Source organism: Carassius auratus, chromosome 21 (assembly GCF_003368295.1).
Source record: "Carassius auratus strain Wakin chromosome 21, ASM336829v1, whole genome shotgun sequence".
NCBI lineage: Eukaryota > Metazoa > Chordata > Actinopteri > Cypriniformes > Cyprinidae > Carassius > Carassius auratus.
In genome coordinates this window covers 15,187,725-15,210,917 of record NC_039263.1, presented here as the reverse complement: position 1 = coordinate 15,210,917, position 23,193 = coordinate 15,187,725, and the positions used below count along the sequence as shown (strand labels likewise).

The 23,193-nt window shown below is 38.6% G+C and overlaps 2 protein-coding genes across 3 annotated transcripts; one reads left to right on the top strand and one right to left on the bottom strand.

Moving 5' to 3' along the window:
- The first annotated feature begins 9,948 nt into the window (after nt 1–9,948).
- Nucleotides 9,949–12,590, top strand: LOC113038660 (nodal homolog 2-A-like). Its single transcript, XM_026196256.1, has 3 exons — nt 9,949–10,847; nt 11,571–12,325; nt 12,417–12,590. Exons 1-3 carry the CDS (start codon nt 10,562–10,564, stop codon nt 12,567–12,569), a joined length of 1,194 nt encoding a protein of 397 aa, XP_026052041.1. The 5' UTR covers nt 9,949–10,561; the 3' UTR covers nt 12,570–12,590.
- Nucleotides 12,591–12,940: 350 nt separating this feature from the next.
- LOC113038658 (eukaryotic translation initiation factor 4E-binding protein 3-like) lies at nt 12,941–15,852 on the bottom strand. 2 transcript variants are annotated; one of them, XM_026196254.1, is made up of 4 exons: nt 15,663–15,852; nt 15,361–15,557; nt 13,725–13,919; nt 12,941–13,598 (listed from the first exon to the last, which is right to left on the bottom strand). In XM_026196254.1, the coding sequence occupies exons 2-4, from the start codon at nt 15,494–15,496 to the stop codon at nt 13,567–13,569; spliced, it is 363 nt and encodes a 120-aa protein (XP_026052039.1). In that variant the 5' UTR covers nt 15,497–15,557; nt 15,663–15,852; the 3' UTR covers nt 12,941–13,566. The 2 variants fall into 2 exon arrangements, with proteins under 2 accessions (XP_026052039.1, XP_026052040.1); XM_026196255.1 differs by having other exon boundaries at nt 15,361–15,504; nt 15,663–15,846.
- Nucleotides 15,853–23,193: the final 7,341 nt, after the last annotated feature.

The following is a 23,193-nucleotide window of genomic DNA, read 5'->3' as shown; positions in this document are numbered from 1 at the left end:
AGGCATAGAATGCTGTGTGCAAGGCCACTTAATCAATGCCTAAAACGGAGAGCAATTTCCATATTCAAAACTTATGCCCAAGGTCACGCTATAAACCTCTCTGGAGATGTCCTTTGGCAACTGTCACAGAAGCAACGAGTTCACACGAGGAAATTTCATCCAGCAGTGATAAAAGTTTAAAATATTACTGCACATTTTTAAGATAATAGCACACTTTCAGAGATAAAAAGGGCAAAGCAGTCAATTAAATCATATTTATAATCCACTTTCAATGGAGATAATAAGAATATTTGAACTGTTAAAACGCATTTGCCAATTGCTCACACCAATTACGGCTCGCAGCACGACGGATACACAAGAATAAAAATCAGTTTCCTGCATTTTGTTAATCAGCATGACAGTTTGACATTTAGCCTGCCCCAACAAACACAACCCCACGCTTTGCTTTAGCACAAACACACGGTAATGATTAGCAAGTGGAAAACAATTATGAAATTATTTCACAGCCTAAAGACAAGGGTAAGCATCTGTGTATAGGTCAATCTGTCTAAGTGTATTTGACAGCGGAAGCTCACAGATGTGTTTCCAATGTGCTCTTTAGCTCAAGAACATATTGAAAATTATGATGTCTGGCGCTTTTCCACACTGCGATCAGCAATTATACTGTAAGTCAAGGTGAAAAAAGAATGGCAAACCTAAAATCCATCTTCCCATTAAGCAAATAATGATTCTTCTTGATTGGCTGCTTATTATGCACCTAATTTGCAACCCTCCTAATTGGCCTCCCAAAGAAACACTGACAAATGTAAATGAAATGACTAACAGGGTAACTGCTCATCACTGAATCACTTTCGAGATAATTAGAACGCTTCTATCAGCCTGTTCATTGGCCCTGAAGAAAGTGTAGCTAAATCTGATATCCACTCACAGAAGAGATAGTCCAGAACAACACACATTCCACTTAAACTGAGAAATACTAAAGTATTTAAAGAACTAAAGAACCTACTTTGCTCAAAAACCATAAACTCCCACAGTTGGGATAACAATTAGTCTATACTTGGTAGTAGAACTGTTGATTTAGATTACTGTAAAGCTTCAATCTGGAGGTAAATTAGGGCTAATTTCTCTTAGGAATGTATGTTGGGGGTTTATTTACTTCTTTTCAGCAGGAAGCCATGGATTGAAGTTAAAAATGTTTTAATGATAAACCTTTGGACTGAAATCTGATGTTTTTATCAGCTGTTTGGACTCTCATTCTGACGGCACCCATTCACTGCAGTGGATTCATTGGTCAGCAAGTCATGTAATGCTACATTTTTCCAGATCTGTTCTGATGAAGATACAAACTCATCCACATCTTTTCAATACAGTTCTCACTCTTGTCCTTGAAATGTAATTCAGTTTTCCTGCACATGCTTTTAATATCGGCGCATGAAGAGGTCGGAGAGGGCAGCCAATAAACAAAAATGCTCACATTGATGTTAATAAGGGCAACAAAACCCATTTCTGAGAGGAAGCAGGTAGCCCTGCCTCCAACAAAACCAATTCATCATGACACCGTTTCATCCAACACATTACCAGCTTCAATGAAACAGGTTCACACATCATGGGAGTTTTGTTTACCAAGCCATACTTTCAACATCACTTAAAGTCAAGCTTGAGTAACTTCAAATGTTTTGAATTTACTCGCGATATGAAGAGAAATTGTGTTGGTGTTTATTCTAGCAACTTCCAACAAACTGTTAAAGCCACTGGGATGAAGATACTCACAAACCATGTAATTGTTCTGTTCCTCCGGGGATTGGACTATTTTTAAGGTGTTACAGTCGGTGGGCTGAATGATCAGGGGACCATAAACTAGCTCACACAGCTTGATATGCTGAGATTGACCAGCATCATCAATGTCTTGCCAGATCAAGCGTGAACCGAGAAAGCCCCATGAGGCTGAGGGGAAACAGGATTCAGTGGATGTCTTTTGACTCGAGTCAGAGTGTGTCCGTCAGTCAGGACGTACCAAGTTCAGTACAGTGACCACATATTGAGTTGATATTTAGAAAAGACATTGGGAATTTTTTTTTTTTCCACAAGGAAAAATGGAAAAACTAGAGTAATTAAATTATAAAATAACACTGCTAAATATAAATATACACTACTGTGTACTTGTACCAAGCTATAATAATGTGAAATATTTTACAGCTTATAATAAGAGTTTTCTAATTTTCTAATTTATTTTTTTAATGGCAAAGTTGAATTTTTAGAATTGCTAGTGTTACATGATCCTTCAGAAATCATTCTAATATGCTGATTTTGCTCAGAAAAAAACATTTATTATTATTAATCATATTATTATGATTAATTTACTGATTTTTATATTTATATATATTTTTTGCAGGATTCTTTGATTAATAGAAAGTAAAAATAGCAGCATTCAGCCTACTTGATCAACAACAACAACAAACAAAAAAAAAACGGTATAAACAGTAGTAATATGAAATATTATTATAATTTAAAATAACTGTTATCTGTATAATATACGTGTAATTTATTACTGTGATGATAGCAAAACTGAATTTTCATCAATATTACTCCGGTCTTCAGTGTCACATGATCCTTCAGAAATCATTTTAATATGCCGATTTGTTGCTCAAGAAACATTTACTATAATTATCAGTGGTGAAAACAGCATAATGCTTTTTTTATTTTTTTTGTGAAAATATTTTTAATTTATTTATTTTTATTTTTTGCAGGCTTACTTGACGAATAGGAAGTTCAGAATAGCAGCATTTATTTGAAATAGAAATAATTTATTTCATTAGAAATGTATTTAGTGTCACTTTTAACCCATTTAATCCTGAATTTATTTTAATATTTATCTTAATGAAATTTTTGTAGTGTAGTAGTGTAAGCTATATTTCATAGCATTATTCTAAAATGATTTTATAATATTGTTAAAAAGACAAAAGTTCTTATTATTAACAAGAAATATTATCAGCATTAATTTAAAATTAACTAAAAAATCACCTTTGATGTATAAAACGCTCCCGTTTCCACCCTTTCACCCAGGTCAGCATGCAGGGTGTTATCAATCTGGTATGAACCACTGCACCGCTACTGCACTCACATGAGTGAATATTGACTTGGTCTTCTGTTCTTACCCTCTGGTGCACGTCACATCCACTCACCTCCTCACTGAGTGATGTGGTCAGCGGCATTCAACTACCTGAGATACAGATGCCCAAATCAACAGATCCTTAATCATTTCTCCAGTGGACAACACAAATCTGAGGAGAAAAAAAACACACTGTCTACAAACCACGCTCAGCACTCAAACAGGCCAATATTGGGTATAAACAGGCATTTTCAATACCTAAGAGATTTCATGTAAACATTTATTGGAGAACCAGGGATAGAAATAATCGAAACACTTCACATGTGCTTCAACCTGGCCTTTGCTCAATTGATCAGGTGGGACGACCTTCCTACTAGTGCTAGATGTTGTCATTCAATCAGGAGGCCTATTTTAGACCTGTTCATAATTCACTCCGAGTCCCATGACTCACCATTCTGCCGTCATTTCTGGAAGGGAGTCTACACAGATCGCCACGATAAAAGGCTTGAATCACCGCTGTAATTTTCTGTTCTGAAGCGGACACATTATTCAAAAGTGCACTCTTGAAAAATCGACATGCGTCACCTATATGCTACATGCATCCAACTTCCTTTCAACTTCCAAGCAATGATGCTTTGTTAATTGCAAGCTGCGCAAACTGTATTGGGAGAATGGACTCCAGAGTTGTGACATGACGGATAACAGAGATCCTTCTCTCAAAGACAGAAGCAGTGCACCCAGCTGTTAGTGTGGCACTACGAGATGACTCCAATCAAACCGAGAGAAGAGCTGTCATTTCCAAAAGCTGAAGATGCTCTTACCTTGCCCTTCGGCTGATTGATGTCATCACAGACGATGATAATGAATGCCAACTAAATAACTCCAGACAATCTAGAAAATGTTGTAATATATATTAGTACTGGCTCCAGCCATGTGTTTTGTGTTATAGCATTTTTTATATATATTTTTTGTATTGGAAGAAAATAGACATGATTATGTATTTGTTCTATCGATTTTATGGATAAGCCACTTTTCTCTGCAAGATTTTTTTTTTATTATTATTAAATATTTGTTAAGTTTCAAATGTCAGCACCTGTACTAAAATAAGCCTTTAAAAATCCCAGAGAAAATAATCATTGCATATGAAAGGATAATTTAGCTTTTTTTTTAATTGTTCAATTAATTAATTAAGAAAACTTTTGAATGTCAGTCCTATTGCTTTATTGATTTTAATACAAATTATTTTAAAGTTGAAAACTTTACTTTAAAAGTCATGTAAGAAAGAAATATTTATAAAGACATACAAATATATATAATTATTCAATTATTATGTCTGCAATCATTACTTTAAAGTTGAAAACTTTCAAACGTCTGCCTTAAAATACCCATTAAAAACAGATAAAGGGTAATTTTCCCAACAGAAATACTTAAAAATCATTTTAAATTATTAAATTATTTTAAAGTTGAAAACTTTCAACTGTCAACCCAAATATTGAAATAAACTTTTTTTTAATCCAGACAAAGGGAATATTTTCATTGCAAGAAGAAATTGCTGGTGTATTACAACAAAGTCCCAATGAAATTCTTTTAACCTTGAAAGTTCAAAGAGACTTCTGGAATCGCTGTTCCAGTCTCCTCTGCCAATTATAAGAGGAAAACAGATAGAGAATACCTTTGGGGAAACAATATGCCAACCTACAGATTGTTAAACAATACCTTAAACAAAGATTTCTGTGTCATTTCTCAGCAGGCTTTGCAAACATGTTGCATTTTCAGCGTTTTACGTAAGTGTTGCCCCATAACTTGAGGACAAGAGGCTTTGTTGGATTTAACTCTAAATTTAAGACTGTCACCGCCAATCAGAACGAAATTTGTTGACAAACAGAAATAGAAACGGCTCACAGTAGCACGATAAACCAAACTGACAGTTTATCCAAGAAAGCCTAATTTATCTCCCCTAAGCCTCTTCCACTCAAAAGAATGCTTATTTCTTTATTTACTTCCCCATTCAACAGTAGAACTATTTGGATCCAAAGCTGCGGTGTGGTGGCGCAAAATCAGAGATAAGGCGCTATGCTGATGTTTGCCTGGCCAGCTTCGGGACGCATTGCTGTGACACACATATCACAAACACACTTCAGCCTTCAGAAAGCAAACCCTGTTATCTGGCCAACATTCATAGCGCTTTTGAGTACAGAACAGTGACCTCAATTTACACGCTGAGCCTAAAGATATTTGTTTGGACATGACATAAGGGCTCTTGAAATCTTTGATTTAAAACATCACAGGAAGGTTGCCGAGACAAGAGTTCCAATTTGTGGAGAACTACACCTTTTTAAATGAAAGGAACTGCCTTTGATCTTAAAAATAAGCCTTTCATCTATGGGATGTGGCTGAAATCGATAACTTTTGTTTACATGTGACACCCATTTCTCTAACTCAAAAGCTAAATGTTAGGTATTTACCAATCTGCTTTAGATTTTGGCCTCTTTTAAGTGAGCTGGCAATTAGGTAAGTGTGTGAATTCTAGTTCAGGGCAATCTGAGCCTTTTGATGCCTCGGACCCCCAAATCGGATGATTCCTTTGCAAAGGACTCCCTTCTTAAAATATAATAAATGCAGCCTTGCTAGGCATAAAAACACACACAAAAAAATATTGTTACTTCTCCCAAAGCTTTTAAAGCTAGTGCATACAGTACTTAAAAAAAGCACATAAGAGAATATAAGCATAAAATAATCATTTCCTTAAAATTGTTTACTTAATCTTTATCTTGAGAGTAATGTTAGATGTAAAATCCTGATGAGAAAGCTAATAACATGGCTTAATATGGCATGGCATAATAACATAATAATATGGCTGTCAATATACAGGTGCATCTCAATAAATTAGAATGTCGTGGAAAAGTTTATTTGTTTCAGTAATTCAACTCAAATTGTGAAACTTGTGTATTAAATAAATTCAGTGCACACAGACTGAAGTAGTTCAAGTCTTTTGTTCTTTTAATTGTGATGGTTTTGGCTCACATTTAACAAACACCCACCAATTCAGTCTCATTAAATTAGAATACTTCATAAGACCAATGAAAATAAATATATTTTTGGCAGTTTGGGCAGGTGCTAAATCCTGCTGGAAATTGAAATCAGCATCTTCAAAAAGCTGATCAGCAGAAGGAAGCATGAAGTGCTCCAAGATTTCTTGGTAAATGGGTGCAGTGACTTTTTTTTAAACACAATGGACCAACACCAGGAGGTGACATTAAACCCCAAATCATCACAGAATGTGGAAACTTAACACTGGACTTCAAGAAACTTGGGCTATGAGCTTCTCCACTCTTCCTCCATACTCTAGGACCTTGATTTCCAAATGAAATACAAAACTTGATCTCATCTGAAAACAGGACTTTGGACCACTGGGCAACAGTTCAGTTTTTCTTCTCTTTAGCCCAGGTAAGACACCACTGACGTTGTCTGTGGTTCAGCAAACTCCTTGACACGTCTGTGTGTGGTGGCTCTTGATCTCTTGACACCAGCCTCAGTCCATTCCTTGTGAAGTTCACTCAAATTCTTGAATCGATTTTGCTTGACAAAACTCATAAGGCTGCGGTTCTCTCAGTTGGTTGTGCACCTTTTTCTTCCACACTTCCACACTCATTCCAATTAACTTTCTGTTAACATGCTTGGATACAGCACTCATTGAACAGCCAGCTTCTTTGGCAATAAATGTTTGTGGCTTACCCTCCCTGTGAAGGGTGTCAATGATTATCTTCTGGACAACTGTCAGATCAGCAGTCTTCCCCATGATTGTTTAGCTTAGTGAACCAAACTGAGAGACCATTCAGGAAACATTTTCAGGTGTTTTGTGTTGATTAGCTGACTGGCATGTCACCATATTCTAATTTGTTGAGATAGTGAATTGGTGGGTTTTTGTTAAATGTAGGCCAAAATCATCACAATTAAAAGAACCAAAGACTTAAATTACTTCAGTCTGTGTGTACTGAATTTATTTAATACACGAGTTTCACAATTTGAGTTCAATTACTGAAATAAATTAACTTTTTTTTTCAGAGATGTAACAGCAGTATTTGGAAGTGAGCATTTTGTCCTAATATTAAAACACGCACACACACACACACACACACACACACACACACACAAATACTCATTATCCTGTCCTGGAGGCAAATGCTCTATTTCTGTCAATTCCAGCTTCCCTGAAAATCTTGATGTTCACCGTGGCAAATTCAGAGTGGCACATGGCTGGCTGTCGTAGAGAGAAAAGGACAAGCGACAGATTACTGACAATAATAGTGCAGACTAAAGAAAAGCTTGAATGCATTTCCTCAGCTATCTAATAAAAGCATCGGTAAAGGATCATCAATGACTCTCACCAACATTCGAGATGCATGAAAGAGGATTCCACAAGAAACTGGAAACCACATCATTCTGTGTGATCTCTATTATAATGAAAAATAACTATAAAAAAATAATATAATATATATTGTGCCTTCTCAGCAAGAGTTAAAGATAAAGCATGGATCCACTCTGGATTCTGAACCTAAAGCCATATTGACCTGTCCATGGTCAAAATGAAATCAAAGAGTCCATATTGAGCACATTGTGGTGTGGGATTCAAGCCCGAAGCAACAAAGATCTTTGTCAGAATACTGTATTGCCTCTGATGCTTTGAGAATAAAAAGTAACAAAATATGTCTACTTTCTGAGCAATTTCATTGTTACAATGTCCCTGCAATTTCTGCTATCAGACTGACAGAAAAAAAAGCCATTCCTAGCGAACAATGTCAGGACTGTGGTTTAATGAGAGACGCTGCTCATCTATGGATTCCTGGCAGGGCAACCAAATTAAAAAGAGATAGCTTTGTAGGTGCGTAAAGACTATGTTTATCTCACACCGAGATATCTGTTGACACATGACGTCCCGCCTGCTTTGAAAGTCTCAGGTCTGGATAGAATTAGCAAATAATAATAATAAAGACTCACATTATCTGCACTTCGGTAATGAGATGAGGTTTATTAAACCTCCAAAATTTTGGCTGCAGCAAGGCATAAGTTACACCACTCTCTGTTTTTTCATGTATAATATTGCATATGCATTCAGAGGTGTGCATTGCAGTCAGTCTGCTGACACAGTGATCTCTCCAGCTGCTGTAAAGGCAGATACAGCGTCTGCTTGAATCTCAATCAAACAGCACCATCTCAGTGGATTTAAGTTGGTATCAAAGGCTTATTTCAAATGCAGGTGCTTCGCCGGACAGAGGGTAATTATCCCCATTATTCAAATGACACAAAGACGGCCCTTTCATATTGCATGGCCTTTTTGTTTTGTTGCCGTCCCTAACGCAAGTGAGCACTTTTCTTCCAGCACCACACAAAGGGCTTGATTCTGTTTTCATTCTCCATGCTCCTGTTTTTTCCTCTACCAGAGAGGCCTAAGGTCTCTGTTTTGCAAACCGATTCACAGCAGTCAGGGTCCCTGGCGATTAATTAGGTTGGCTGCCCAGAGCAAGGCCATATCCACATCCATATCATACAACACATACACATCAATCATAAACATCCGCACTGATCTCGAGTTTAAAATGCATGGCAGAAAAAGGTCAATAGATGACGAGAGAGCTACCATAGATAGATCATAGATTGATGGATGGATGGATGGATGGATGGAAAGCATAGCATGATAAATTCATCAAATGTATCGCGAAAAAAAATTAAAAAACCGTATTGGCGAATAGATAGATAGATAGATAGATAGAAATATAGATAAAGACATCCTACGAAACAATGGAGAATAAATGTAGATTATAAGATCTGACACTTATTAGCATCAAATGCTCCGTATGTGATAACTGAGTGTGTGGGAGGGAGGATGGCTCAGTGCCAGTTTCTGTCTTGCTCATCAGTGTTACTATGTGTGAGATTGCCACTGACATTCACAGCTGGTCTGCTTCAATTCTGTGACGGGAAATAATGTGTGTGCGCGCGCCCGCGCGTGTGTACTTCACAGCAGCATATGCTCCATCCATCCGTCATATGAATCTCACCTGAGCACTCAGAATTAGCGCAGAGCTTGTCAACACATCACATACGACGCGTCGAGAGCAATGAGTGATGCAAGGATGAGCAGTCGATATTTTGAGTTGCCTACAGTGAGAATTCTTGAGCTTTCTCACTTTGATTAAGATTTGGCTAAACATACTGAAGAGACATGCTGGCGTTGGACAGAAGGAGAAACTTTGAAGGCAGTGCCCCCTGTCGGATAAGATGCTGTAATACTGGGTGGGTAAGAAAGAAAGAAAGAAAGAAAGAAAGAAAGAAAGAAAGAAAGAAAGAAAGAAAGAAAGAAAGAAAGAAAGAAAGAAAGAAAGAAAGAAAGAAAGAAAATTGTCTGTGGGGTTTAGTAGATGTTTCTCAAATCTATGCGTAAAAATTGGGTATATACATGATGCACAATTGTCAGATGAGATCTGAAATTTGATTTTGCGTTTATAATCCAATATTTCTTCTAAGTGACTTAACAGTGGCGTAAAATAATCCCTAGGCTACATATTATTCAGTTTCTATAATAACTAGGCTACAAGTAATTTCTCAATAAAAATGATTTAAGATTCCATAATGCAAACCTTATCCAAAACATGACTGTGGAAAAAAATCGGAACAGGTTCAAATGAATAATTCATTGCTCTTATATATATATAAGGTCACGGATGGCTAATGACGAAAAACAAAAACAACAACAAAAATAATACAAATATTTTTCTAATCAAGTTTACTTTGCTAAATAGGCTACAATATATGAATGTTAAATCTATTTTATTAATCTACACGCAACGTATCCCCCTGGATGAAGAAACGTGTTTACATGGAGTCGATTATAATCATCCAAGAATATAGTCATAACATGCTATCATTTGTAAAATCAAGTAGCCAAAGGCGGTAACATGTCAAAATCTGAAGATTTATTAATGACATAATTACTATTTTTATGCCCTTCTGATACAAAGAAAATAGAAACAAACTTACTTCTTCTATTTATTTATTTTTTCAAACTAAGAAATAATTCAGCAGTCGGGGTGTTTTTCTCCTTTTAATCGAAGAGTCTTTGATGAGCAGATATAGTCCACTAATATTATTGTTTTCAAAAGGACCTCCAATACACAGCGCTCGAAGAGAAGAATTAATGTTTTCACGCCTTTTGACGCACAAAAGACTTGGTTTCGATACACAACGACCCAGGGACATGGATCCCTTTATGGATCACAGGGGCACTTCAAAGACCCAAAGGACCTCACAACCCATCAAAAGACTGCAAGTTTCTATAAGTGAATTAGATGGCCAGCCAGCACTCATGACCTTCACTTTCCAGAGGACGGTGTAGAAGAAAGATCTCAGGGACAGTGTTCCTCCTGAGCGTGGTGATTATAACCCAGCTCTGACATGAGGCGGTTTACCTGCGGACTCCTGAGCGCAGTCCTCGCGCTCTGGGTCGGTCTGGTGAGCTCCACGGCGTCGTTCCCTGGACTCCAGGAGGCGTTCAGGAGCGGGATGAGAGCCCCTGGCAGGAGCAGTGGAGGTCAGGCGGGCCACGGCCGACACACCAACAGATATCCGCTGTATATGCTGCACCTCTACAGGACCCTCCTGACCGGGGACGACAAACACATGAGCCATGAAAATCCAACTCTTTATGACTCCGATTCGGTCGTGAGTCTTGTCGCCAAGAGTAAGTATATATGCGTATTTTATTATTATTAAATATAATATTTTTAAAAACGTAAAAAAAATTTTTTATATACATTAACATTATAACCTATATTTTGCCTTTTGTTTTTATGAAAAAAAAAAAAAAAAAATATATATATATATATATATATATATATATATATATATATATATAAATTGAATTAAACATATTTTGTAATAAATAAATAAATGAAAAAAGCGGCATGGATTTTATAGCACGGCCAGTCTGCATTCAGCAGTCAAACATTTTCGGGACTTTATAGGCTATTCCTACAGAATTCGTTAGCTATCATCACGAGTAAAACATGAAATAATTGAAAACAACGCTTTATTTTTCTGGTAATTATCGCAAAACAAATCTCTTTAGCTTTAGCCTATATAACACTCTCGTGGAAAATAATTTGATAGGTAGCCTAGTAGTTAAACTGGTTGTAGGCTAATATCGAAGTCGTGTGTTATGCTTATTAGTTAGATTGTGTATTAGCTTCAAGACGTCTGTTTCAAAGTGGCTTGGCCAGCAATACACATCTAAACAATAAGAACTTTCTACTTTATTAATTGCTTGTCCCGAAGGTGGCCATGTGTGAAAACATCCTTTAAGATAATTAAGCACCACACATATCACTTATCCTTTCTAGACTGTTTAACTGGCTGTCCTTTGAACAATCACTAATCACTAATTTCTCATCCAAATATTTTTTAGGTTGCCATCAGGTTGGTGACAAACTATCTGTGACATTTGACATGTCCTCCATATCAGCGAGCGACAACGTCCAGCGGTCTGAGCTTCGCATTCGCCTTCCAGCATTCGCCTCGGAGATGGAGGTGGATATTTATCATGCATCCAGACGTGAGTGCGATCGGAGCCCTTGCGATGAAGTACGGATTCACCTTGGCACTGTGAAAGCCAAACCGATTGACTCAACCTCCTCCCATTCCTCCTGGAGGGTCTTCAACATCACGGCGCTGCTCAAGTACTGGTTGCAACAAGGCGAGAGCGTGTTCTCAGAGGAACCCGTTCAGATGCCTGCAAGATCTGAGGGCGAGGGGCACAAGAACGTCCAGCATCTTACAGCCAACAGAATCATGATGGTGGTTTACTCCAAGCAGAACCAGGCGAAGACGTCCACCCTCATCCAGACTGCTGAGCACTCCAAGTACGTAGCTCTGGAGCGGGCCGGTGGTGGAGGTGAACATGCACCTCGGCGTCACAGGAGGAACCACCGGACTGATGACAGAGTGCGTGATGCAGCAGCTAGCGTGATTCCTGGTGTTCCACAAGAGGAAGGGGAGAAGAAATCTCTCTGCAGGAAGGTGGATATGTGGGTAGACTTCGATCAGATTGGTTGGAGCGACTGGATTGTTTATCCGAAGCGGTATAATGCCTATCGATGTGAAGGGAGCTGTCCTACACCCGTAGAGGAGACCTTCACCCCCACCAACCATGCCTACATGCAGGTAAGAATCTCCAAATCTTTGAAATAATTGCAATTAAAATGCTTACTCTTGGCCGGACTGGTTCTAACATTTGTCTTCTTCTCATTTGCAGAGTCTTTTGAAGCTGCACCACCCAGATCGCGTCCCATGCTTGTCCTGCGTACCCACCCGTCTGGCTCCACTCCCAATGCTGTACTACGAGAACGGCAAGATGGTCATGAGACACCACGAAGGGATGGTTGTAGGAGAATGTGGCTGCCACTGAGTCTCCAAACCCCAAATGAACTCAACCCAAGCACTTTGGATATGTTCCTTAAACCATAAATACATATTTAAGCACAAATGAAGATAAATTGCGTTAATTTGTACAGAATTTTCACTTGGAATCATGAGTTATCCTGCACTGAGGCACCTGGATTACTGAATGCTATTTCTGAAAGCTTTGTGTATTTGCCTGATTTGTAAATAATAGAGTATGTAAATGACCATATGTAATAAAGTGTTTTCATAATGGTAATAAAATCAGCAACAGCAGATTAATAAGGAAAACACTTGTCAATTCTCTGGTGTTTATTGTTTTTTTTTAAATGCTTAAATGTCTCTTCAGGTACAAACGGGCAGTTTTAGAGAACTTAAAAAAAAAAAAAAAAAAAAAAAAAAAAAGGAATTTTACAATTATGTTGAATGACACTTCAGGTGAGCACACTCATTAGAATATCCCGAAATTAGATTTTACATTACAAAAAGTATCACTGCCAAATGGAAAGTGGTCAAATTCACTGACTGCTAAATTTCCAGGAGTTGGGTTTGGTTTTCCTCCACACCATTCTTGATAAGAAAACCACTAAGACGAGAACTGTTGCTCCCTCTACTGACCATTCTGTAAAACTACACAAATCTGTTTCAGACAAACAATGTCACATGGTGGCCTGTGAGGTGTCCTCCATGTTTTAGGCAGAAGTGGACCTGCATCGATGTGCTTGGGATGCACCATCTGACATTCGAGATTGTGACTCTTTCAGGCACAACAGTGTTAGCTGATGTTGAGAATCTAAAGTAATGGCTTTGTGCGTGTCTCGACCGACAGCATCAGTACAGGAAAGTAAAACATCATTTAAACAGCAGGTAAATGAAAAAGAAAAAAACAGATGACATGGAAAGAGAAGTCTTCTGTGCATCTATCCCCTCTGGGAACAGTTATCAATCACAGTAATACTTGTTACAGTCATCGCCGCCTTCGTGTCGCAGGTCCTCTGTCGTAGTTAGATATCCATTTCAAACTGGGCATCATCCCCTTGAAATTACAGAAAAAATATAAAGCCTACTGCAACACATTTGATACACAAATTTCAAAGGAATATATCATATGTCATATCAGGCTTTACACGGTTAATCAATTTTAGCTTCAGTGCACATTTACCTGCGCTCTTGTCCACCAGGGGGCTGATGCTGTTATTATTGACAGTCTGTTTGGGGATGGCCTTGTCATTTTTCATGGTGACCGAAGGAGGACTGGTCACCCCCGGAATGTCAGGGAGGCAGCAGGGTGGTGTGCGGGCCAGAGGGGAGCTGCGACACTCCAGCAGGAACTTTCGGTCGTAGATGATCCGGGTGCCTACATAGTTATTTAGTAATCAAATCAAGATCATATTACGGGAAGGAAACAACAGTCTACAAGAGCAAAGTTGAGCAACAAGCCTGTGAAAACATGGAGGCCGGCCAGGTGTGTTCAGCAAGTCTCATGTTAGTTTTGAGGGTTACATGAGTTTCCAAACATGCTTAAACATGTTCCTATGACTGTGCAGTTCACAACATTTGCATCATTAAAAGCTGAGCCTTGTAAAGTGTCCGTGTTTAACACCCTATTTTTCATTACATGCTTTCCTTATCAGAACAGAAAAACACAAGTCAACAGGCTGAAATGAAGTAGTGAGAACATACTATCAGCTCTCCTCCTATCAGCCCTGTTGAACCTACTGAGAACAGTCACACACAAACATCCTTGAACTACATTCACTCAGTGAGGAAAAGCTAACCAGTGCGTTACAGTGTAGACAACAACCTGCAACTCCTATAAACACAACCCACTGGTTTATGCATAAAAATTAATGATGATATATTGCGCTTGGAAATTTTTGTCTTGCAAATATTGTGTGTTACATCATGGCTTATCTCATGATCTAGAGTCTAGACAAAAAAAACAGTGATTGATACACTATTATAATAATATGAATAGTCGTCCTTATGCACTAGAAAAGCAGAAGTGGCCATTTACAATGGGAAACAAACACAGTCACATGCCTCGAGAGGCGTCAAGTCCTCTTTTGTCGACTTTACAAATTTAGTCATCGGACAAAAGTCCACAATGTACAAACATAAATTATAACAGACGTGAGAGAATCTGTCTATTTTTTCATGTTTCAGATTTTCCCTCAGCTATAAACAAAATAACTTAAAATACGTCTTCAAAAATTGGAGAAAAAAAAAATCATTTATGTCATTAAAAAACCACACCAGACCGTCCAAAATACATTTGAAGGTCGTTCAAGGCCATGATGTCATCTTAAGTCGTTTTAATGTCATAAATGAAATGTTCAAAAAACGTTATACCGTCGAAATGGCCTAAAAATGAATAATCTCTTTATTTTGAATGTATAATTATTTAATTTCATATTTTAATCAACCAATTCCTATGTCTACGCTTGCATTATAAGCATAATTCAACATTATTTGTGCCATTCCAGCGCTCTGAGCAGCAGAACATTGTTTAGCAAGACAAATAAAGACGACTGCAGTCGAGTCAATAAAACAATGTTCTTTCCTTCGTAAAGATAACATTCCTGAGTTTACGACCCTTTACAGGTGCAGCTAGAAAGGCAAACAATACAAGACGAGCAGGCTTGGGCGTTATGAGCACGCGCACCGCGGTCTGTCAAGCACAAAGACAATGCGAGCGGAGATGCATCGCTATGTCGCGGTCAAAACAAAAACAACGCATGCACCGCGACAGCTGCGAGTGCCCCCAAATGATTCAACTGCAAGTTCGTGGCATTTACCTCCAGGAGTCGTGCTAAAAAGGGTCCCTCCGGGGGTCGTAGAGTAATCGTGAGGCATATGGGCCGCATCGTTGATTGTGACTCGTCTGGTGGTCGGAATTGCCTGACTGGTGGTCTTCTGACTGCCCATGGACATTTTCAACACTATTGCAATCACAAATTTCAGCCAGCTGCTTTAATCAATAGAGTCTCTGCACCTTAGATTAAAAGAATAAAACAGTTCAGCTCGAATTTAACCGGAAAAATGTATATGTTAGCTGCAGTTCGCTATCAAGTTAACGTTACTTTCTATAAATATTTACCTTGTCCGTTTGTGGCAACCTTGACTACGTACAAAAATAAATAATACTAAATATTTGAGCTTGTATACCACTTCATTCACACATTCACACTCGCAAACTAGCTAAAAGGCTAGCCTTCTCCGTGACCACGTTTTCTCTCTCACTCCCTCATGCACACAGCACGCACTCAACAAAACACAAGCAGGAAAGGGTTATTTAAAACGAAGAATTGATTCAGCGGCGCCCCCACTGGTAAGCGGCGGTATTGCAACAGCGTGATGGGAAATGTAGTTTTTTCCCGTGACACTGATTCATTAAATAAATAAATAAATAAATGAAACCTTTGCTTGCCATTCGTGTACATTCATGGTAACATCACCGAAATTACTTATAGATGATCTTAGTGTTCTTTGTAAGAAAATGTTTTGATTAATTTTCTCTAAATTTGAACTCAATTATTATTATTGTTATTATTATAAAAAGTTACTTAGTAGTTATTTAACAATAACACACATTCTGTAAAAAAATAAAATGATGATCCTAATTCATTTACTTTAGACAGCAACATCAGAAAAAATGTCTCATAGGTATTACAAGGGGCTATTCTAAATTAATACTGGTTATGCAAAATATGATAATTTGTCAACATTATAAGATTTTCTGTCACAATGGTGACAAGTTGGAGTTAAATGTTTTCCTAGTCTGAACCCATCCTGTAGTCTCCTTTCATTCGTTCTAGCCTATTATTATAAATGCAAAAATCTGTAATGTTGGTCACATTCTCTTACACACGCACACAGTGTCACAATATGTCACATCTTTCTTTATTAATTTTTGTAAATGATCTGAGCTGGTGTGCAGGGTAAATGATCTATACATATCTTCATATCAGAATGAATCTGAATAAAAGGCTTGTATACATATTCAATGTTCGTATTTCCTGTCTCCGTTACAATAATAATAAAAAATAAAAAGGAAATGAAAACATGTTTAAATAGCTACAAAGCCTCTACATTCCCCATGACATGGGCATGTATGTATTACTGGATTCTAACTAATATACTTAAAGTACATCCATAACAACTCTAATAAGGGTGCATAGCATTCTAATTAAATATAGTTTGTCATATATTTATACATATATTCTTTATTAAAAACATATTTTTTTCTGTGCATGTGCGCAGTTGCATTCCTTAGTACAGAGTAATATGATATTGCGTTTATATTGTCATTAATCCATTCTAAAGGAGTATAGGTGGAGTCTATTTTTGCAACAGTTCAACATTGTACATAAATTCTTTTTTAATACATAATGATTGCAATGTTAAATCTTTTTGTTCCTTAAACAAAGCAAAAATAAATAAATAAATTAATTAATAAAAATAAAAAACGTTCTTTTGCTTTCCCCCCTATGTTTTCAGGAATTGTTTGTCTCCGTTAACAAGTACAGCAGCGATAAGATATTGAACATGTATTCATGTCCTTCATGCTGAGGTCACTTCCCAACACCCCTGATAATCCTTATACTCCTTTGAGTGGATGTAAGATTTACTGTTACATGTGTATTAACTAGAATAATGGAAGAGAAATCATCTGTCAACATAAAACCTGAGTGAACTGTAGAAAACAATATACAGTGAAGGCAAAACTCATGAGGGTTTTAATGTGAAGGGACGTGTGCATTCTCACAAAGCACATCATTTCAAGAAACCAACAAAAACACTAGGATCTGATTAGACCTTTTTTAAATATGAAAGTACAATCATTGTCAATCGTCCAATTGTCCATGCATTCCATAAATCTCTTTTATTTTGTTTTGGTTGGAGGATAAGCTCATTTATTCATTCACTCACTCCTTCATTCAATGACATCCCTCAACTTTAACTACACAAATGTGTGAGCCAGTATATCACGGTGTGCTTGTGACTATGTAAGCTACTGTGCTGTGATTAAATGCTGAGCACCGTACTTGATTTCATTATGCTTGCCAGCCGTTCAAAGAAACCTTGTCGTGAAACCGCTACCGTTCAGTGAACTCGAGTTGGCATGTAGATCACGTAATTGCATACGGTGGGAGATACTCATGCATGCTGTTATATCTCTTAAATCGTATACGTCTTACAAATGCTACTAAAATGTCGGGTAAATACAGTTTATACTGAACACACAAGCGCTCGTAGACAGAAAAACACACGCACACACACCAACAATGATGCAGTATTCCAACTGTTGCAGCACGTTTGATATTATTGCTTTGGTAGACTATACTTCAAGAGTTGTGTGTATGTTTGGGCTCTTTCGTAGTTAAAAAAGGAATAACAACTAAAAAAAAAACACATGCAAATGACATTAATAATGAAGCTGCAATAGAAGTGGTTTAAGCTTCCCATAGTTACCATATAACCGTGTTGGTGTGTGTTGGTACTGATAAAAGTGAAACATTTGAAGCCAAAAAGTGAGACAGACAGTTGTGAGTTCACAGTTCAGGGGTCAATTTTAAGGTGGACTTTCACAGTGCTGTCTGTATATTTATCGGTCTATTTTTAACTGTACATCTAAATGAAAAACAAACAAACAAAAAGAATAATCGTTTAAGATGCTTCCTTGTCGCGCAACTCCATCCGAGATCCCAAACATTACAAAGGCAGTTACTCAGAGATAGTCCCCAAGCCCCACACGTCACAGCTACAATCGCTTTTTTTTTTCTCCCACCAGCACAGCTTGATTAATAAATAACAAATAAATTAAAACACCCGGGCCGAGTGCGGGCCCAAGAGAACAGCATGAAAAGTGGTGTTAACCAGCATGCAATGCTACATTTGTCTGAAATCGGTCCGACATGGCGGTTTTAGTCGAGCAGCTGAGCTACAAATGTGGATGAACAGATGGTCAGTAGGTCAGAGGTTAGAGTTGTGAACTGTCAGACAGAGAAAGCACATGCCCTCCTTAGGTTGCTATTTTGGGTGTTACGTACAAAGCTACACTACCTGCAACAAGTAAATCAGTTCCTTTTTTTTGTTTTTGTTTTTTTTACGGGGGGCTTGAAATTCAAAACCAGAGATATAAAAGTAAAAGGTGGCTGACAGTTCAAGGAACACAGATACACTTCACAAAATGGAAATAAACGAAGGCGGACGCTCACGAGCAGGAGAGCACAGTGGCTTGTTGTCATTCCCATGGCAAAAACACCAAATGAGCTCTGACCGATCCAGAAAAAAAGCTCAGTACCAAGCCAGAAGCGAGTACACATGCGTTAGATACCGACACACACCGACGCACATTCACATAGCATTAGAGTGCATATATCACACTGAATAACAGGATAAAGGGCCTGTGGGAAATGACGTGACGGGCTTAGCATCCACTATGCTGCTGTGTAATGACAATCGATTTGACAAAATAAAGAACTGTTGCTTTTTTGGGGGATGTTGTGTTCCCATGACCCTTTGTTTCAAGAGTCTCTCGTTTTTTTTTAAAGATCCAAGGTCCAAAGGATTTTCCCTCCCCACTGTCAGTCCTGGAACGGCCCTTTACCTTGTACCCCTTCAGTTTTTAGATAATGACAGCTCATAGGTCATGCACCAGCAGTCAGTCATGCATTTACAGTTGACAGGAAGCACTTTTGTTGCTTTTTTTGGTGGTTTTCTTCACATTTCTATAAAAAGTTCATGCCCTATTCTACTTGTATGTTTCTTTTTTCTTCTGTTAAAAATGTTACAAAACTACAGGTAGAGAACTCCATCTCCTTGTCGTTTTCTGTGGCGCTCCATGGTAGGATTTGGCGCGATGTGTTGCTCTTTCGCTGCATGTTTTGTTTTTTTCCATGTCTTGTCCTATCTCCCAGTGGTGCTTAGGTGAAAGATGATTTGGCAGTGGATGTTCGACCCTGGAAGAGCAATCCTTCATGAACAAATAGCTCCTTCAAAGAGACATTGTCTGAAGCAAAGTCACTAAAACATCAAACCGATGGACGAATCACTCGAATTTAGCAAAGCTAGCCTCCCCATGGATTTAAAGTTGTTCTTATGTAATACTCTAATCATTGTACCCGTTCCGGGCCGTACCTTCAGGACAGTTTGTTTGTTTCAGTGCTTTACTCTCCGTAGGACTGGAGTGCTTCGCGGTCTGGACATCCCTTTTCACATCCATGCCCAACTGGAGAAAAAGCAGGAGGCATAGTGGCATAGTTGTTAACTAGTGGTAATTTCATTAGTTAGATTCACTAAACAAATATTCCCTTCACAAAATAAGTCTATGTTCTGAGTCTGAACGAACTTAAAGGGTCTGTTATTAATTATTCACCCTCCATTGTATGGATTTCCAAACCCGTTAGAACTTCGTTCATCTTCGGAACACAAATTACGATATTATGTAAAAGTATTCACAAAAAGTGATCTTGTTGAAACCGGAGCCTGCGTTCTTACGTGGAACACGGATGCACTGTGCCTTGTTTGCAAGCAGAGAAAGAAACATGCTATAGCATAAAACAGTCTTTGTAAACAATGTCTGAAGATTTCGACACAAGAGCATGACTCGCAATGTTTGCCCAGCCTTACTTGTTCAAAACCAGAATATAGAAAAGATGAACTAAGACATGGACGTTCTACATTAGAAAAGCTAACTTCTGCATCAGCAGCACCACACCCATGCGTCGTGGTTTCTCTTGCACGCACATGTAAGACTGACACAGAGAGAAAGACATTGATGAATAAAGTCCTTAGTTTTAGTTTTTCTTCGGCAAAAAAAAAAACTGTTTTCTTATAGGCTCATAAGATACGGTTGAACCACTGATCTCACACAGACTATTTTAACTTATTTACTACCTTTCTGGTCTCTCGAACGTGGTCGTTCAGTAAAAAAAATCCTTATTTGTGTTCCGAAGATGACCAAAGGTTTTACAATATGGAACGACATGAGGGTGCATAAAAACATATTTCAAAAACATATTACAATCCTAACATTTGTACAGTTTATATAGAAACAAGTGTAGTTTAATAATAGCAAACAGCAAAAAAAATCAGTTAAACAATTATTAAAATAATATCTATGAAATGTTAGAAAACAGAAACTATATTACCCATCATAACTGATGATAATCTCAAAATGGTGAGCCAGATACTGTATGTATATATATATATTATATCAGTTTGAACCTTCTATATACCTAAAAGAAACCAGGTGACCTACCTTGCTCACAACATTCCCATGCTCATCAGTAAACTGCTCTTCATGTAGATGATCGCTGGACAGATCTACTGGATCATCTTTCTGCAAGCAGGGAATAATAGCTGTATTAATTATAATTACAAATTAATTGAAGTCAAGACTGTGCCTAAAATCATGTTCTTTTCTCAGACTGGACAGGCCCAGGGGACACACCTGTGCCTTCCGTCTGTCCTGGTCCCATGCCCGTAATTCCCCCTCCTGATGGGAGAAGCCCAGCCCTTTATCAAAGGGCTGAGTGCCCAGCAGACGCCCCCGCAGGACCTCCGAATGGCCTGTATCACATACCGGTGTAAGTAGGGCCTCTTCTGCAACACGAGACTGATTGTGGTCCGGGGACGATGACATCGTGGCCTCCATAGTCTGCCTTGCTTTGGTTGGGACCAGCTGTGGAGGGAGTCTTTCTCCTGCGAGTAAGGCTGGAAGGCACCGCCGCTGAGCCTGCAAAAGAGGGATGGACAAACACAGTGTAAAGTTGTCTATCCAAAGGACTGTTAAAATTTTGAATAGTGGTTCTAATTCTGCGAAAATAGCGTTCATATGGAATTACATTAAGTTTAATAATAATGAACGTAACTTTATAAAACTGAACGCAACTTTTCAGAAACTATCAAACATATGCCACTACAAAATAAAAAAAACACACAATGAAAATGAAAAAAATTTAACTCAGTCGCACAAATGTAACAGGTTCTTCAAATATGCTTCATTTTTGTTAATGTTTTTCAAAGATTCGTTTTCGCTGATCGTGGATTCTGAATGCATTGCCAGAGACTTCACTTTTGCTTCGCAGTTTTTCGTTTGGAGTTTTGACACAAACTTCTCATGGGGCGGGGCGTTAACAGTGATCTACTCTGATTGGATAGTGAGCTTTTGATGGCAGGTGCTCTGGACATTTGTGCAACTGTGTTAATTTTTTCATTTTCACTGTTTTTTTCTTCTTTTGTAATGGCATATTTTTGAAAGTTTCTGAAAAAGTAACGTTCAGTTTTATAAAGTTTCATTCATTTTTATTGGAAGCAAATGTTAATTCCATAAGTTCACACCTAACTATAACATGGGGAACGCAATCCATACCTGTCCCCGTTGTGTGTGCAAGGGCTTCGGGTCAGTCGGGTTCTCTCACACAACTGAGTCGTAGAGCTGTTGCCCTGTAAGAACAGAAAACTTTTCCTCTGAACTTGCCCCCTTTCCACCCTTTCCTCCTCCTCTAGCTACACCAGTCAAACTGCCGCCGGCCGCCGCTGCTACCTCTGTCCTCTTGCCCTCCGACCTCTGACCTCCAGCCTGCCCGTTATAGTTGGCCTTTGGGACGGCGCCACTGGCCCATGCCTTTTCTATGCTTGCCGACACTGGCTCGTGCTGTATGTCATCTTCCTCAATCTCCTCTTCCTCCTCCTCTTCCTCAAGCTCCATGATGGAGCCACTTGCCCCGCTGGCTCCACTGCTGGGCCTCCCCAAACTGCTGCATGGCAGGCTTAACGTGTTAGCCTCCGAGTCGTCCGCACGGCTACTGCCATCCAGAGACGAGTCTTCCACGGTCACCAGGGACGGACTGACCCCCGCCGGCCACACCTGCACGTCTGACATCTCCATCATAGTGTCCTCCTCAGTGGTGGCGATGGGTGCGCACTCCAGACTCGACACCTCCTGCCAATAGGGCTCGACGCCCAGCGGAGAGGGCAGGCTGTACTGCATAGAAGCGGGAGAGAGCAGCTCCTCCTGCACCAGCCCGTAACCTGAGGAATGGCCAGACAAGAAAGGCAACGCTAACACCACACAGACACAGTGGGGGTACGTGGGGAGTCTTGACCCTCTCAGAAAGGTCATGCAGAACACAGTGCTCTGGGTGCAGTCATAGTCTATCGATATATAAGTGAACAGAGGTGCTTTAACTCAAAGCAGCATAATAACTGGGCCACAGAAAGTTCATTCTGCAGAGAGAGATTGGGTTCACTCACAACAGCAATCCACTTTCAAAGTAACTTTTTAAGTAATATTCTGGGTTTTTTTCCAATGAGGGTTTTTTAAACAAAAGAAGGTGGTATAAATACATTTTAAGAAGAATTAACAATCATGGCACACAGCACTGTATCATGCATGAAAATTGATTGTTGGAGCAAAGCAAAACAGAAACGCAAAACTAAAGACCCCAATATACAAACTATAGAGCTAAAACAAAGTTGAAATTGCAACTGACAATGAAACAAAATAAATCTATTGTTCATAGAGCTGTATTTAATGCTATCTAAACACTGCACATTGGTGCATTTAATTTAGCATTAAAAAATAACACAAATATGGTTGGGATGTGTCTTAACGTTATACT

Bases quoted from the DNA above. Each gene is read 5' to 3' on its own strand.
- LOC113038658 (XM_026196254.1), bottom strand. From the start codon at position 15,496: ATGTCCATGGGCAGTCAGAAGACCACCAGTCAGGCAATTCCGACCACC. The intron at 13,920-15,360 runs GTAAATGCCACG...ATAACTATGTAG, and splicing joins TTTTAGCACGACTCCTGGAG to GCACCCGGATCATCTACGAC. The intron at 13,599-13,724 runs GTAAATGTGCAC...TGTAATTTCAAG, and splicing joins CCTGGTGGACAAGAGCGCAG to GGGATGATGCCCAGTTTGAA.
- LOC113038660 (XM_026196256.1), top strand. From the start codon at position 10,562: ATGAGGCGGTTTACCTGCGGACTCCTGAGCGCAGTCCTCGCGCTCTGG. The intron at 10,848-11,570 runs GTAAGTATATAT...AATATTTTTTAG, and splicing joins CGTGAGTCTTGTCGCCAAGA to GTTGCCATCAGGTTGGTGAC. The intron at 12,326-12,416 runs GTAAGAATCTCC...TCTCATTTGCAG, and splicing joins CCAACCATGCCTACATGCAG to AGTCTTTTGAAGCTGCACCA.